The sequence below is a fragment of the Poeciliopsis prolifica genome, unplaced genomic scaffold, assembly GCF_027474105.1.
Source record: "Poeciliopsis prolifica strain line A6 unplaced genomic scaffold, Auburn_PproV2 SCAFFOLD046, whole genome shotgun sequence".
Classification (NCBI taxonomy): Eukaryota; Metazoa; Chordata; class Actinopteri; order Cyprinodontiformes; family Poeciliidae; genus Poeciliopsis; species Poeciliopsis prolifica.
The window spans coordinates 3,826,686-3,844,240 of NW_026562421.1; the positions used below are offsets into that span (position 1 = coordinate 3,826,686).

The following is a 17,555-nucleotide window of genomic DNA, read 5'->3' on the forward strand; positions in this document are numbered from 1 at the left end:
ATTGATTCATTGATTTATTGCTTTTTGCAAAAGGCCTAATAATTAATGATAATCAATCCAATTAATTGTGTCAGTCTAGTCTGATGGTTTTGGTTATGATTTATGAAAGAAAGTTTTTCCATCACAGAAAATAATTTTTAAGAATAACTCTTCCTTTTTTTTCTAGGTCCAGGTGCGCATTCGTCCCGCCTGCTTCTCCCAGGATCACTGAACGTCCTGTAAATATGGATTTTGCAGCAGTGAAAAACCGTCAGAGTTTGGATGTGATCTGTTTGATGTCAGAAGATGACGAGGACTTGATTTACATGTCGACGGATCAGAAACCCGATCTGAAGCAGGAGGCTCAGGTGAAGAAGCAGATCCAGCGCCTGGACAGGCAGATTTCCGCAAACGATTTGGTGAACTTCATCAGAACTTATTTCCAAGATGAAGTTTACTCAGCGGAGCCTGAGGACATCATGGCAGCCGTCACCGACCAGCCGTACTGTGTTTACCTGTATGTCGGTGTGGAGCTGGGCGCGGGACGCAGCGCCAGCGTCCTGCTGATCGGATACTTCGATGAGCGTTCATGCCGAAGCGTGGTGAAGCTGCTGCACACTCTACAGATGAGCACCGACAGCGCCGACCCTCGCCAGCCGATGGACACGGACGCCATGGCGCGCGTCGCCGACTCGGACGCCTGGCTGCTGGTGGAGGCGCTGCGGAAGTACGAGCTGCCGCTGTCCAACCTGGCGGCGTTCTACTGCAGCACGCCGCAGCCGGGCTTGAGCCGGGTGTTTGTGTCACGGCTGCAGGCGTTCAGCCCCAAGATGGTGTCGCTCTGCAGCATCCCGGGGATCGCGGAGCGCGCCTGCCGGGCCGGACTCACTGTCGCCTTCAGCCACGCCGTCGACCTCATCACAGACGTCCACTGCCACTATTCCATCTGCCCGTCCAGCAACGACAGCCTGAAGGATGTGTTCGCCGACACCGGGCCGCAAGCCCCACAGTTTCTGTTCCTGGCCCACACCGTGCAGAAGATGGCCGCCCGGTGGCAGGACCTGCGGGAGTATTTTAAATCGCTAAATGAGGCAGAAGTGTCGATCCAGAGCCGTCTGCTGGACGACACGCTCCGGATGCAGTTCCTGTTCCTGTCCCACGCCTTGGAGCCCCTCAGAGCGCTGAACGAGCTGCAACGGGCCAGGATCACGGAGCTGAGCGAAGAGCTGCAGATCACTGCCATCCTGATGCAGTCCTACACTGCCAGCATCCTCCAGCCGCACGCCGTCGACCGCTTCCTCCAAGGGGTGGGCACCTGCAGTATCGCTTATAGGACTGGAAAATAAGTCAACAACAGTTTACATTGAAATGCACATGATCAATAGCAATACATAATACATCCCATTCAATATTTACATAGCATGTTATTGTTTATATCTGGAAATTTTACTCTTTACCTGCTGCTGCTGGAGATCGATTCCATTAAAATGAAACCTGAAGAAGTTGGTATCATCAGTTCAGTTTTAAATAACTTACTGATATTTATTGGTGAAACAAATAGTGGAGAAAATAATAAAAACATTTCAGATAAAACTGTCAGTAGGCCTGGACAAAAAAATCAACAATATATTGGAAATAGACACATGAACCATATCAGTAGATAATGCATCGGACAGAAAATCACTGAACTCCAGAACATTCTGGGGAATCAGCCAATCAGCAAAGAGCGAGGCATCAACCCACTCATTCTTTGGTTGCCTAGCAACAACCTGCTGAGTAACTTCCAGTTTAAAGTTTCTCCCTTTAAATGCTTAAAAATAAAAAAACAACATGTAGACAGATCTGTGAAAAGAGGAAAGGTCAGCCCAGCAGTTTGGTTGCATTTCAAATATGTAAAACAAAAAACTAAAAGGAAAGTTTTTATGTCTGTGGTGCTGAATTCTGTCATGCAGTTTTTTAAAAATAGAAGTAATGTTTAGCTATTTAATCACCATTTGTGACAAAATAATTTAAATAATTTAAATTTCTAAGTCCATGTCTTCCTGCTGCAGCGGGAGCTGGACCTGCTTCACGGCGACCAGCTGCTCCCCGTGGCCCAGGTCAACATCGGGCCGCGTGCGTCAGACTTCATGTGGGCCTTCGGGCCGAGCCTGGGGGAGCAGAACCTGGCCCAGTTCCTGAAGGACGCCCAGGCGTTCTACAGAGCCGCTCTTCAGAGTCTGGTGGAGAGCATTCCCGGCCCGCTCGGAGACGTGACGCTCAGGAACATCGGGCTGATACTGAAAAATCCAGAACGCATCACAGTAAGAATCCCACCATCCTTTACTTCCTGGACCCTAGAAATACTTCTGAACTGATTAATCTCAATCAATCGATTATTGAACCAATCGTCTACCAGTATTCAGAGTGTACAGACTAAAACTTTAAGTTTGCTGAAATAACATTTGAGAGCAGTAATTAAACTGCACAATATAAATAGATTTTGCATTTAAGAAAAAAAAAAAACTTCAATTTTTTCCACCCAGAACTCCCAGGTGCCAAAGTTTTAGCTTCATCTGGTTCGAATTTTTTAAATTCTCCTATTAAAGACTTGCTAAACAACCAGCAGATCACCATGCACTGCAGGAATTATTATTTTGTTTGTGTTTCATGTGGCCCGTCTTGGGGAACCTGAACATGGTAAATCTTGCTGTGATTGTCTGGTGAACGCTCTCTCTCTGTCCTGCAGGAGAAGCATTTTCCCTGGGAGGTGTTGTCAGTGATGGCCGTCCAGCTGGGGATCTGCGCCGCTGGGCCTCCAGAGGTGAAGCTGCAACGCAGCTGCTGCGATTTCAAGAAGCTCATCCAAGAATGGAGCAGCAGTGGGGAATGCAGCAGCTGGGTGAAGGTAAGAGGTCAAAGCTGGGAAATTAAATGCTGAATGTTTGGGTTGTTTGTCCACGACGCCTCAGAAAGATGGAAAATTCAGAATATTTTGGTGAAAAGTTTCAGATCAAACCAGCAGTCTCTGCTGTTGTCTGTGCAGATCTTGAACAAAATGAAACCGTGGCCCACTCTGCACAAGCTGTTTCTGACCCTGCTGGCGCTGCCCAGCTCTCTGCACCAGACACAGGTGTTTGCTAAGGTGAGTTGTAACATGGCTGCTGCAAAAAGCCATATTGAATTCACATTTAATTAAAGAATGGGTTGGAGGTGGCCCGAGTGAGCAGGATGAAGTGTTTAATACAGGTCCTGTGTTTGTAAAGAACTTTAACTTCTGCTAAATACCATGTTAATATAGCATTTCAGCATTATCTTCCACAAAATACTGTTTGTATTACGCTTTAGCATTAGCTTCTCCTAAATTCTAATGCTAAAGCGTTTAACATTAGCTTATGCTAAATACTGTACTAATATAGTAATTTAGTGTTAGCTTTCACTAAATACCATGCTGGTATATCACATGGGTTTTGTTGGTACATCGCCTTAGCATTAGCTTCTGCTAGCTACTGTGTTGGTTCAATGCTTAACTCATGTTTATTGTTACTGTAGGGTTAGCGCGGCTAGCATTATAGTTTGCAGTGCCCACCACTGGTTTTCTTGTCACTGCTGTGAAAATCTGAGTTGTGTTTTTTCCTCTCTGAAGGCCTACAAGAACCTGAAAATCCCTCCCTACAGGGAGAAAACTCCCGTGGCCTCACCACACATGGAGGTTTGGGGACGACAATCGCCAGTCGGTAGGAAGAAACTAGCTGCTGTGGAGGCTTTCAGCTGCCAGAAAGTCACAGTGAAACATGAGAGTTCATCAGAGGACGAGAAGAGTCCTGCAGCGAAGCCTTTAATATATCAGAAGATGAAACATAACAGGAGTGTGGATGAGATGGACTACACAGACAATTCCTCAGGTAGGACTCCCCGGTTTACCTGAACTTTAGCTGGGTCCGCTGTAGCTACATTAGCTTACTCTCTGGCTGGGTTTTGTCAGATGTGATTGACATCACAGAAGAGCCGTGAAGTCTCCGGCTGGCCAGCGGACGAAGACGAGTAAGACGATAAACGTGAATATTTTCTACATCTTTCTGCTTTGCTGCAAGTCATGCTCATTTAGTGCTGCTTAGCAGGTGAAGGAATTCATCAAGAAGAGTTTATCTTCATCGTGACGAGCGATGAAGAGGATCTGATCTGGGATACGACAAAAAAACTACCAGCTTGTGAAGAAAAATCCATTGTAAGTGTATTTCTGATGAACATGGGGAGCATTACAGAATGTCAGGGGTGCAGATGATGTACAGATTAGTCAAATTTAATAAAAAATGTTTATCATTGAGCAGTAAATGATGGTTAACTAATTTTTGCATTTTAATTTTATGAATTTTGTGGACCACCATTTGCAAGAAGTTGTTATAGGAGCTACTTCTCAGAGCTAAAAACGTTTTTAAACGGTTAACATAGGAGCTATGTTGGGATGACTTTCTGAAGGCAAAGCCTCAGAAATAACAGGAGCTTCTTAAAGAGACAGAGACCCCATTTCTTTTCCGTCATGTTTGACATAAAATATTTTTATAACAACTGAAGGTAGCATAGACACTTGATGGTGCTGTAAAATGGCTGTAATTCCTGTGTTTGTCTGTAGGGGAGCTGGTTTGGGGTCAGATCGAAGGTTTCGCCCCGTGGCCCGGCGTCATCATTCCGTTCAAAGACCAGGTCCATTCCTCAGAAGAGGATGGTGGAGTGGTACGGCCAGAGAATGTGCTCTCAGGTCATTGTTTTCCGCCTCGTTCTTACTGGCTGGCCATTTTTCTGCAGATGGTAAAACGTCCGCCATGTTGTCTCCGATTGCAGGTCAGTGTCAGGTCTCTGAAGCCGTTTGCTGCGTTCGGCCAGTATTTCTCCACCAACTCCTTTGCAACCCTGGTCACCTACAGAGAGGCCGTCCTCTTGTCGCTGCAGGTCCGTATCCTAAGCTGCTCTAGGCGACTCTACAGACTAGTGGCAGCTGCTGGGTGTGAGAGACGTTTCAAAACATAAAATTTTGTGGTCGAAGCATTTCCGTTTGTGTCCTGCAGGAGGCAGCGATGCGCTGTGGGAAGAAGTTTTCTCCTTTGCTCCAGGACAGCGAAGAGGTTCTGAAGCAGTTTCTGGACTGGGCGTTCGGAGGCTTTCAGCCGACCGGTCCGGACGGACTCAAACCTAAGCAAGGTGCAGCCGCGTGAATATTTAACACTGGAACTGGAAAACATTTAAATATCCTAAGTAACTAAACAGAAACAACAAATCAAATGAATTATGAAGTCTCTGTTAACAAAATTATACTTCAAAACAGAGCTGGTTGAGACTGAAGATTTTTATCATCCAGTCTGTAGTAGAAAAAGAAACAATAAATCATGCAAATCGACTCAAGCATGTCATTAAGCTCAGTTTGATATTCAAGATCATTTAAAAGCAAATCGAATTGAATCAGTAAGCATGCATGTGGCAACGGTAGAAAGGAAAAACTTCCTTTCAACAAGAAAAGTCCAGCAGAACCAGAACCAGAAGCTCATCCAGATAAACGGCTGGTTGAGTTTATCTAGGGCGCATTGATTCCTGCAGCAGCGTCTTCACAGGTCTGTCCTACAAATCAGCTGCAGCTGATCCAGAAGCTGTGTCTGTGTGTGTTTTCCAGGTGTTGTTAAAACATACACCAGGCCAAAGGTGAAGAAGAAGCTTTTTGAGAAGTCCAACCCAACTCCTGCCTCCTCCACCCCGACGGAGAACAAAGTCGGCATCGAGATGAAACACGTAGCCAACTTGCTCAACAGACTGTCCTGCGCTTCCGGAGATTCGCCATCCAGCTCCAAAACCAACGGAACCAACGGAGAAACCGGACCGGGTTCTGCTGGAAAAAGGTCCAAACCTCCGACCCTACGGCGGGAAGCAGGGAAAGGAAAGATCCCAGATGGAGAAGGACAAGTGGGACACCGAGTGGGACCAGGTGAAAAGCAAATGGCAGAAACAGAAAGTCAGAGGACGGAGCCTGAAGAAGAGCTACAGCTGGCTGTCTGGAGAGGATAACGACATGTCGCCGGACTTGTGCCACAGAGGAAGAGGAGCTACACCAAAACATACAATAAGGTCAACGTGACCAGCGGCGTGTACACGCAGCCGGACCAGAAACTCAGAGGTATCGACTGACAGTCGCTCCATGGTAGATCGATGGGATTGTTGGTAGTTATTTGACTCAATGAAGGAAGTTTACGTCCAAGTGGAAGTGATTCTAAAAACGTCCTCAGAGCTTAAAGCTGATCTATTATTCTTCCTCGATCAGGTTCTATGGCCTATACAAAACACATTCATTACATTTTGTGCACAAAATCATTCTTAGATACCGAGATTTAAGTCTGAATTTGAGATTCTTTTAGAGTCTCTGTCACTTTAAATCCTAATAAGCTGCTGACCACGCCCCCAAATTCAACATGTATACTTGTTCGTGAAAATGGATGAGGAAACGTATAACCGTACATCTTAGAAAAGCAGAATGAAGCCTCCTGCACAATCAGCAAGAATGCAGCAAGTAGTTTCTGGGTGGTAAGTCAACAGCTAACCACCAGTCTTTTCCAGCAGCCATTGTACAGAACATACAGTGGAAAAACCAGCTGAGCAAACATGCTGGAACTCAGCTCAGGTTGCTAGGTAACGGGCAGAGTTCCGCTGGCGTTGCTAGGTAACGGGCAGAGTTCCGCTGGCGTTGCTAGGTAACGGCAGAGTTCCGCTGGCGTTGCTAGGTAACGGTTCCGCTGGCGTTGCTAGGTAACGGTTCCGCTGGCGTTGCTAGGTAACGGTTCCGCTGGCGTTGCTAGGTAACGGGCAGGGTTCCGCTGGCGTTGCTAGGTGAAAGCAGCAGCTCATTTGGATTTAAAGTGACAGAGGCCCTAAAACTATAGGACTATCCTAACCAAAGAAACAACAGGTCACCTTTAAAACGAAAGAACTGCATAACAGTAAAATGAATGGAGTTCATTGCAGGGCATGTAATTTATTGCACTGTAATTGAAAACAGTATTGCAAGCAATATTGACAAATAAATGTGATTGTCAACCTCTATAGGCTAAAATAATATTATAGCAAAATAACATTCCACCAGCGTTTTAATATTCCCAGTGAAATCAGAAGTTAAAACATCACTGCCTGTTTTCAGTTAGTTTTTACAAATTAAACTTACATTTTTTCCACCAAATTCTGTTTTTAATTATCCACAGTTCCTTGCAGAAACCATTTCTAATCATAGCTTTAATTAACAAAACTTCAATAGATAAATGCAGTATATTGAAACTTATTTTAAGCGTTTTTGTGGCAGGAAGCTCAGTAAACACGCGTCTTCTTCTCCTGAAGCGAAGGAGGACTTTGCTAAGCTAACATTAGCCCAGATGGTGCGCAGAGCAAACATCCAAAGAGTTTTTCTTTCTCCTGTTTCATAAACAAAACAGATGAAGAGTGGTTGTTTCCCATTATTGATCAAATGATCTCTTCACAGAGAAGACCATCAATCAGATCCTGGACTTAAACCTCGATATCGAAGGTCGGTGCTCGCAGTGAGAGTTTATCTGTCGTTCTGTGAGTCTAGTCTCACGTCTTCCTGCCGTTTGACCTGCAGATTTCTGTTTGTGCTGCGGAACCAAAGAAATCCAGATTTCCCACCCGCTCTTCAAAGGAAGCCTCTGCTTGAAGTGCAAAGTAAGTTCCTGCTGCAGCGAAAAATATTTTAAACCAGTGGCACAAAAATTTTTTTTTACAAACTAACTGAGTAAAGATGGCGCCCAAACAAAACTGGTGTCTAACAGGGGTTTTTGTGCTGCTGTCACTTTAAAGATGTTAATAAAAAAGTTTCCACAGGTCATCGTCAATATCTTCAAAGCAAAAAAACCTTTTTGCTGCACAAACATTTCACACCTTTGTTGTTACATTTGGATAATGTGGTTGACTTTTTTAACTTTTATTAATATCTTCAAAGCAGCACAAACAAACATTTTTGCTGCACAAACGTAGTCGAGTTGATTGACATCAAACTTATCAGGTTTTTTTTTAATGATGGCAGCAAAAACAAAAATATTTCACACCAATATTTGGATAATGAGATTGACTTTTTGACCTTTTAAAATTTCATTAATATCAGGGCAAAAGCAGCACAAATAACATTTTTGCTGCTCAAAGGTAATAATGCCCCGATAGAAGTCCGGCATTATTGTGCCTCTGCCTTTATATGAGTAGAAAAATGTCTCAAAACGACAATATTATCGTTTATCGCAGTAACTTCTGGAACAGTTCATCAACATGTCTGCCTCTGCAAACTGGGAATATTTAAAAAACAAAAAGGGTCAAAAGCTTCTTGATTCGTTGATGAGTTTTCATTTGGTGTTCATGCAGCAGTCCAAATTAAAGCTTTGATTTAAAACTCTCTGCCTCTGAAGGATAACTTCATGGAGACGCTGTATCGCTACGACGAAGACGGATACCAGTCCTACTGCACCATCTGCTGCTACGGCATGGAGGTCATTCTCTGCGGACACGACGGCTGTCACAGGTTGGTCTCCGTCATCCAGGCAGCCCGTGCAGAGCAGGCAGTTTAGTCTCGGCCCGTTTGGTCTGCAGGTCTTTCTGCGAGGACTGTCTGAACATCCTGGTTGGTCCAAAGACGTTTGACTCTCTGAAGGTCGTGGACCCGTGGATCTGTTACCTGTGCCAGCCTCACCAGCAGCACGGCGCGCTGGTCCCCCGGGAGGACTGGAGGTTTCGCGTCCAGGAGATGTTTGCCAACAACAGCGCCATGGAGTTTGTGAGTGTTCAGCTGATGGTGAAAGTGTGACAGCGCCCTCTAGTGGTCCTCCTGCTGAAGATGGGGCTTTATATTATGTTATACCTGGAGTGTTGCTGCAAAACGCCTGGGTGGACTTAGCCCCACCTCCGAGGCGCCGCTCCTCCCAGCTCCTTCAGACTAGCCAGCAGCTATTAGCAAACACCTGAGCTCATCATCGGAGCTGCTGCTCAGAGCGACGCTGGTAAAAAGTCAGTCAAATTTCACATATAAAATATTTTTTTAACAGGTGAACTGTTGGTTACCTGGTTACTTTGGGTTAATAAAGTATGTCAGTTGTCCTATAAATGTTTTACTTTCTGTTACAGACGTCAAGCCAAAAGACGTCTGCAACTTTTCAGTTTGGCTCTTAAAGAGGGAACGTTTCTTTGGATTCTGTGCAGCTTGAAGTTTTTTGTTCTGTTTTGATGTGTTTTGATGTGCGACCCGATCTTGGTGGGATGAGGATGTGAACTCAAACTCCTCAGATTAAATAAAGTTCATGGATATTAGCTGTGTGTTGCTGATGCAGGAGCCTCATCGGGTCTACCCGTCTGTCCCCATCAAGATGCGCCGACCTCTGCGGGTTCTGTCGCTGTTCGACGGGATCGGAACAGGTGAGCCTCCGGACCGGCAGACCAGACGGTTCTGATCGCTTCAGCACCATTTCTCTAATTTCTTATATTTTGTGTTCTTGGCATTTTTTATATTTTTGTCATATTTTTACCGTCTGTGTCCTTTGTGTTCGTTTTCTTCAGTTTTGTGGTTTTTGGTTTTAAATGCTTCTTCCTTTTGTTTCTTCATATTGTTCTTTGTTTCCATATATTTATTTGTGTTTTTCACATTCCTGGTTTTCAAAGTGTTTGATGTATAACTTTATTTGTTTCGTTTTCTGATTCGTTCTCATTTTCTATTTGAATTCTTCATATTCTTTAAATTTGTAGTTTTCTATTTGTTTTGTTCCTCGTATATCTGCTATTTTTAATCTTCTGTGGTTTCTGTATTCTTGTTCACATTCATGGTTTTTGCTCTTTGTGTTTATCAAATTTTAATATCATCTGTGCTCTGTCCTTCCTGCGGCAGGATTGTTGTTGTTTTTTGTTCGTTTTATTAATTTTTCCACCATCTCTGCTCCACACCCGAAGGTTAGACTTTGCAGAACAGAAACTGGACGTGAACTGAAACTGAATTTCACTTTTCTGGTGTAATCTTTGTACTTTAGGGAACATTAAACTAAAATCCAAATGGGTTTTTGTTCCAGTGAATTGAACCAAATCAAATGAACATTTTTATCTTCACGTTGTTTTTCTCAGGCTATTTGGTGCTGAAGGATCTCGGCCTCAAGGTGGAGAGATATGTCGCCTCCGAGATCTGCGAAGACTCGGTTGCCGTGGCAACCATCAACCACGACGGAAAGATCATCCACGTTGGAGACGTCCGATTCGTCTCCCACGAGCTGGTGGGTTAAATCCGCTGCTTTACTTTCCCTTTTCTGAAGAATAAATTTAAAAAATGTCCAACATTTTCTGGTTCATTGAAAAGCGACTCATTTAAATGAATTTTATTTTGAAATTCAGCTGGAGAAGTGGGGGCCGTTCGACCTGCTGATTGGTGGAAGCCCCTGCAACGATCTGTCCATCGTCAACCCGCTGAGGAAAGGCCTCTACGGTACAAAAATACATCCATTTTATATAAAATACATTACTTTCTTTACATAAATATTTATTTATGTTAAAAATATACTTTTGCATGTTGTACAAAAATAAATATTTTTTGTTTATTTAAAATAAAATATATTTTTTTGTTTGAAAAAATAATTACTACTAGTTTGAGTCCTAAATTCAAAACTATGAATCTGTTACTACATTGGTTGACAATTATTGCAATAATCAATTAATTACGATTAATTGACTTAGCCCGTTGTTTCTATAATAGTTAATGAAAATAACAGAATTATTCTTAGTAGATAATGTTTAAATTTGACTTTATAAAATCATAAAAATCAAAACCAGAAGTTTTGATGTTTGTGGAGCAGAAAACCTTTGACCTGGTTAATCTGACTGCCTGTTTTATGTGTTCTCCTCTCAGAGGGAACCGGCCGACTTCTTCGAGTTTTACCGCATCCTGCAGATGCTGAAGCCCAGAGAGGACGACGAGCGGCCGTTCTTCTGGCTCTTCGAGAACGTCGTTTTCATGAATACGCACGACAAAGTCAACATCTGCCGCTTCCTGGAGGTTTGCTTCACGCCTGCTGGCGCCTGACCCTGAAGCCTGAGCCTGAAGCCTGAGCCTGAAGTGATTGAGGAGCTGATGGTTCTGTGTTTTTGCAGTGCAAGCCGGTTCTGGTGGACGCGGTCAAGGTGAGCCCTGCGCACAGAGCCCGATACTTCTGGGGAAACATTCCTGGGATGAGCAGGTGAGAGAACAACGGCTCTGTTTATTAAAACTGCCAGAAAAGCTATAAAACCACCTGTCCCAGAGGACAGGACAGGTAAAAACCTGGCTCACCTGGCCAGGTTTTTATACACAAACAGTTTAAGTTTAAATGGGAATCTTTTGATTTCGGCTCTGAAACATTTCAAGCTTGTTAAAAATAACTATATATGTTTTTTTTTTTCTTTTTTACAAAAACATTTCTTACAAAAAATATTTTTGTAATACATTTTATAATATTTTTATTTTTTTAAATAAAATATCTGTATAATATATTTTCTGCAGAAAATATATTTTATTGTTTTTTGGTATTTTATACCCCAAAATTTGGGAGGGGCAAAAGTATATTTTTTTATTAACATTTGGTTTGTAAACACTTCCAGCTAATTTTGTAAAGTCAAAACTACTAAATCACTCAACTGGTAATCTAGAAGAATAATTATTTCCATTAAATATTATAAAGTAACCAAGGGATAAAACAATTATTTGATTATTGAAATAATTATTAACTAATTTAGTAATCGATTAATCATTAACTGGAGATTATGTACTGGGAAAAAATACATTTAAAAAAAAAGAATAAGATACTTAAAGCCGTGACTGATCCGAAACTCGTCAGGCCCATCATCGCCTCCCAGAACGACAAGTTGAACCTGCAGGACTGTCTGGAGCTCGGCAGAGAAGCCAGGGTGAGAAAAAACACATTTGTTCTGCTTCCATTTCCGGCAGAATAAACTCACGACTGTTGTTGGGGATTTTATTTCCAGGTAACCAAAGTGAGAACGATCACAACAAATCCAAACTCCCTGAAGCAGGGGAAGGACGTGTCTTTGCTGCCGGTCGTGCAGAACGGGAAAGATGACATCCTCTGGATCACCGAACTGGAAAAGTACATCAAAAGCCCCATTTACCTGCCGTAGGACAAAAAGCTGCTGGCTAATGATGACTAGCATTGGTTTTAGCTGTTATCAATATATCACGCTAAATTCAGCGCAATATGTAAATAAATCAGATGCAGTGCTTTGCTACTAACTGTCAACACAACAACAACTAGATAACCAGGTCAGGAAAAAATGTAAGGAAAAAATAGAGAGAGGAAGGTAGTTCTGTTATGCTAGCATGACTATGACAACCATAACATGTAGATGTGCTGTGGAATCCAATGTGTTTCAGTTCAGTTAAAAAAATGCAACCTAAACACCGTGTGAAGCAACCATCGTTTCGCCTTCCAGCGTTCTGCACATGTGCAGAATTTAAAGACGTAAACAATAACATGCAAAGGCTCCACACTTCTTCTTCGAATTGTTTGTTTTTGATCTTTTCTGTATTCGTTGCTTTCATATTTTCGTCATGTTACTTCTTTACATTCTTTTTGTTCTTCAGATTTATTTTGTCGTAGTTTTTGTTTTCATCTCACACTGTGTCATGTAGGATTAAATCAATATTCTCCAACGTTGGTTAGAAACAGATGCCACCTTTACATGAACTAAAGCATGATTTTTCCCCCTCTTTGCAGGATCTTTGGTTTCCCCAAACATTACACCGACGCGAGGAACATGAACCGGCAGCAGCGGCAGAAGCTGTTGGGCAAGGCATGGAGCGTGCCGGTCATCCGTCACCTCTTCGCCCCGCTGAAGGAGTACTTCGCCTGCGATGAGCTTCCCCCCATCAGCGCCTCGGCCACCAGCACCGCGCTGTCCTCGCCCAACTCCCCGGACCTGCAGCAGCTCCGGTAGAACCGGAGCTGCGTCACGGTTCTGTTTCCCGTATGGGAACGCAGAACTACGTCGTGAACATTGGGTGAATGTGAATCACTAACAGTTATTATCTTTACAATAAGTCTGTTGCTTTTCTACACTGCCATCCACTCAGTGCTCCAAATTTTAACTAAATAATCTCAATATTTTGTGCAATTAATCATTTAATTCAGCTTCCTCTGATAGGCAGCTGTTCTCCTCAGGAAATCTGTATGAATGCATCAGTTTAACAGTTTTTAAGACGGATGAGAAACTTTATGGTTGATGAAATGTTTCGGGGCTGATTTGCAGAATGTGAATCGTGATGCTTTTTAAAACTACTTGACTGTTTTTATAATACTGTAATATTCTTGTGTTGCTTTTTAAAATTCTTTGTTGATTTGTGGTTTTAGATCTTTTCATATGGAGGACTGATCCTGCCAAAATTAGCCAAAACCTTTGGAGAAAAAGTATGAGTTTGTAAAGTAATTACACCAAATATTACAACCCAAAAAAATTTTTTAAATGCAAATGAAAACTTTCCCAACTTATCTGATTACACAATGCAACATTATAAATATAAAAATATTTTATGACTATAAAAAATAAGTTGGGAAAGTTATTTATATTTTTTTAATGCGATATTTGACACATTATCAAGCCATTTATTTATTTATGTCTTTAGTGCCAATTTTGGCAGGATGAGTCTTCCATACTCTGATCATGGTTTAATGAATAGAAAAAAACAACCATTTTAAGATGGTAAATCTGCAATTATGGAGTGATGGACAGTTGTGGTGCATAAATCGACCTCAGTGTTGACCTGCGGTGCCTTAAACAAGCCGCCCGCTGCCGTTTACCTGTAGATCCGTTTGGGTCATAACTAGTTATAAACTGAGCCAAATCATTAAGAAAAATGTTTAAATGACTTTATTTCAACTGCTGAACCCCAAAAAAATCTAACAAACATCCATTTCCTTTTTATTTCTGTGAATTTTATAATCACGGTTTGATGCATTTCTACCAAAATCATGTCGATGCACTTTCATTTTTTTAAGCTGGTAACTAAACCGAATGAGAGAAATAGGAATAAGACGACAAAATGCACAAGATGTTCTGAATATGTTAAAACCCTCTAGACTCAACCTGTTTGTGGTTCCAGTAGATTTAGTAAACATCTTTTAGTTTTGTTCAGCAGGATAAATTTGTTATTAAGAGTATTTAAATCAATATTGGAGCAAACGGAACAATCACCAAGTAACAGAGGAATCCTCCTTTTTAATTATGTTTCTTACTAACTACTGTAATTTAGCTGCTTTTTGTCATCATGATTCATTTTTAATGGAAATTATTGGAAATATTGTCACTGAAAGAACCAGAACGAATGAAATTGAAATGTTGGTTCCGATGTTTACATTTGATGCTTTTCTTGTTTTTTGTTTAATGCCGAAAGTCCTGATTAGTGGGACTGCGATCCGTTTATTGGTGGATCTTTTCTTGTGAAATATGACCAAAGTTCATGCAATGCTCTTGCACGTTACCCCAGAGGGATTAAATGCTTGTTGGCTGTGTGAAGGTTAAAACATTTACAAGAACAAAATACTGTCCTGTTTGGCTCTACAAATGCTGTTAGTATTTGGAATAAAATTTTGTAAACATCTCAATTTTCTTCTTTTTCTTATTTGTGACTTTGGATAAATCTTCATTCAAATGTCTATAAAATGCAATAAATTACTATCTATTGGGGTGTTAATACATAATATTAGTTATTATGTATTAGCCATGTTCACCAATACTGAATGATGTAAGTCAACGTGCTGCTGGAACCATTTACACATCCAGTATCAATATGCCAACATTAGCTTCATACTTAAAATAAGCATTTCAGACAATTTTTCATTTATTAGAGAAGTTTATCCTACTGAATGGAATAAGTCTATACATAAACATATGAGGTACCAGAAATGACTTTGTACACAGATATTAATTAATATGCTGAATGGACTAATTTTGTGTTAGTCAATATGCCAGTGATAACCTTCATCCAATTCCTAGTATCAACATAATAGTGACTAAATATGACTTAACTACTAAACAGAAAAGCTTAATATTATCTAAATACTAAACAAGCTGAAGTGACTTAACTAAATAATTTTAAAATTACTTCATTTTAAGCGTAAACAGAACAGGTTAAAATGATTTTACCATTAAACAGACAATCTTAAAATGACTTTACTATTAAACAGACAATCTTAAAATGATTTTACCATTAAACAGACAATCTTAAAATGACTTTACTATTAAACAGACAATCTTAAAATGACTTTACTATTAAACAGACAATCTTATAATGACTTTACTATTAAACAGACAATCTTAAAATGACTTTACTATTAAGCAGACAATCTTAAAATGACTTTACTATTAAACAGACAATCTTATAATGACTTTAATATTAAACAGACAATCTTATAATGACTTTACTATTAAACAGACAATCTTAAAATGACTTTACTATTAAGCAGACAATCTTAAAATGACTTTAATATTAAACAGACAATCTTATAATGACTTTACTATTAGACAGACAATCTTAAAATGACTTTACTATTAAGCAGACAATTTTAAATGACTTTACTATTAAAAAGACAATCTTAAAATGACGTTAATATTAAACAGACAATCTTATAATGACTTTACCATTAAACAGACAATCTTATAATGACTTTAATATTAAACAGACAATCTTATAATGACTTTAATATTAAGCAGACAATCTTAAAATGACTTTACTATTAAACAGACAATCTTAAAATGACTTTACTATTAAACAGACAATCTTATAATGACTTTACTATTAAACAGATAATCTTAAAATGACTAACATTAAACAGACAATCTTAAAATGACTTTACTATTAAACAGACAATCTTATAATGACTTTAATATTAAACAGACAATCTTAAAATGACTTTACTATTAAACAGACAATCTTATAATGACTTTAATATTAAACAGACAATCTTAAAATGACTTTACTATTAAACAGACAATCTTATAATGACTTTACTATTAAACAGACAATCTTAAAATGACGTTAATATTAAACAGACAATCTTAAAATGACGTTAATATTAAACAGACAATCTTATAATGACTTTACCATTAAACAGACAATCTTAAAATGACTTTACTATTAAACAGACAATCTTAAAATGACGTTAATATTAAACAGACAATCTTATAATGACTTTACCATTAAACAGACAATCTTATAATGACTTTACTATTAAACAATCTTATAATGAATATACTATTAAGCAGACAATCTTAAAATGACTTTAATATTAAACAATCTTATAATGACTTTAATATTAAGCAGACAATCTTAAAATGACTTTACTATTAAACAGACAATCTTAAAATGACTTTACTATTAAACAGACAATCTTAAAATGACTTTACTATTAAACAGATAATCTTATAATGACTTTACTATTAAACAGATAATCTTAAAATGACTAACATTAAACAGACAATCTTAAAATGACTTTACTATTAAACAGACAATCTTATAATGACTTTAATATTAAACAGACAATCTTAAAATGACTTTACTATTAAACAGACAATCTTATAATGACTTTACTATTAAACAGATAATCTTAAAATGACTAACATTAAACAGACAATCTTATAATGACTTTACTATTAAACAGATAATCTTAAAATGACTTTAATATTAAACAATCTTATAATGACTTTAATATTAAACAGACAATCTTAAAATGACTTTACTATTAAACAGACAATCTTATAATGACTTTACTATTAAACAGACAATCTTATAATGACTTTACTATTAAACAGATAATCTTAAAATGACTAACATTAAACAGACAATCTTAAAATGACTTTACTATTAAACAGACAATCTTATAATGACTTTAATATTAAACAGACAATCTTATAATGACTTTACTATTAAACAGACAATCTTAAAATGACTTTACTATTAAACAGACAATCTTAAAATGACTTTACTATTAAACAGACAATCTTAAAATGACGTTAATATTAAACAGACAATCTTATAATGACTTTACCATTAAACAGACAATCTTAAAATGACTTTACTATTAAACAGACAATCTTAAAATAACTTTACTATTAAACAGACAATCTTATAATGACTTTAATATTAAACAGACAATCTTATAATAACTTTACTATTAAACAGACAATCTTAAAATGACTTTACTATTAAACAGACAATCTTATAATGACTTTAATATTAAACAGACAATCTTATAATAACTTTACTATTAAACAGACAATCTTAAAATGACTTTACTATTAAACAGACAATCTTAAAATGACTTTACTATTAAACAGACAATCTTAAAATGACGTTAATATTAAACAGACAATCTTATAATGACTTTACCATTAAACAGACAATCTTATAATGACTTTACTATTAAACAATCTTATAATGAATATACTATTAAGCAGACAATCTTAAAATGACTTTAATATTAAACAATCTTATAATGACTTTACTATTAAACAGACAATCTTAAAATGACGTTAATATT

General features: G+C 38.9%; 1 protein-coding gene across 1 annotated transcript; it reads left to right on the forward strand.

Moving 5' to 3' along the window:
* The first annotated feature begins 224 nt into the window (after positions 1-224).
* Positions 225-14,621, forward strand: LOC129377003 (uncharacterized). The gene is given in 23 exon segments (XM_055056729.1): positions 225-1,286; positions 2,031-2,282; positions 2,708-2,866; positions 3,005-3,103; positions 3,605-3,863; positions 4,592-4,692; positions 4,801-4,908; positions 5,025-5,157; positions 5,624-5,922; positions 6,040-6,121; positions 7,472-7,516; positions 7,592-7,671; positions 8,406-8,518; positions 8,587-8,770; positions 9,321-9,405; positions 10,102-10,247; positions 10,366-10,456; positions 10,877-10,889; positions 10,891-11,023; positions 11,119-11,204; positions 11,841-11,910; positions 11,989-12,110; positions 12,738-14,621. Coding segments are annotated over 23 exon segments (3,942 nt in total). The 3' UTR covers positions 12,958-14,621.
* Positions 14,622-17,555: the final 2,934 nt, after the last annotated feature.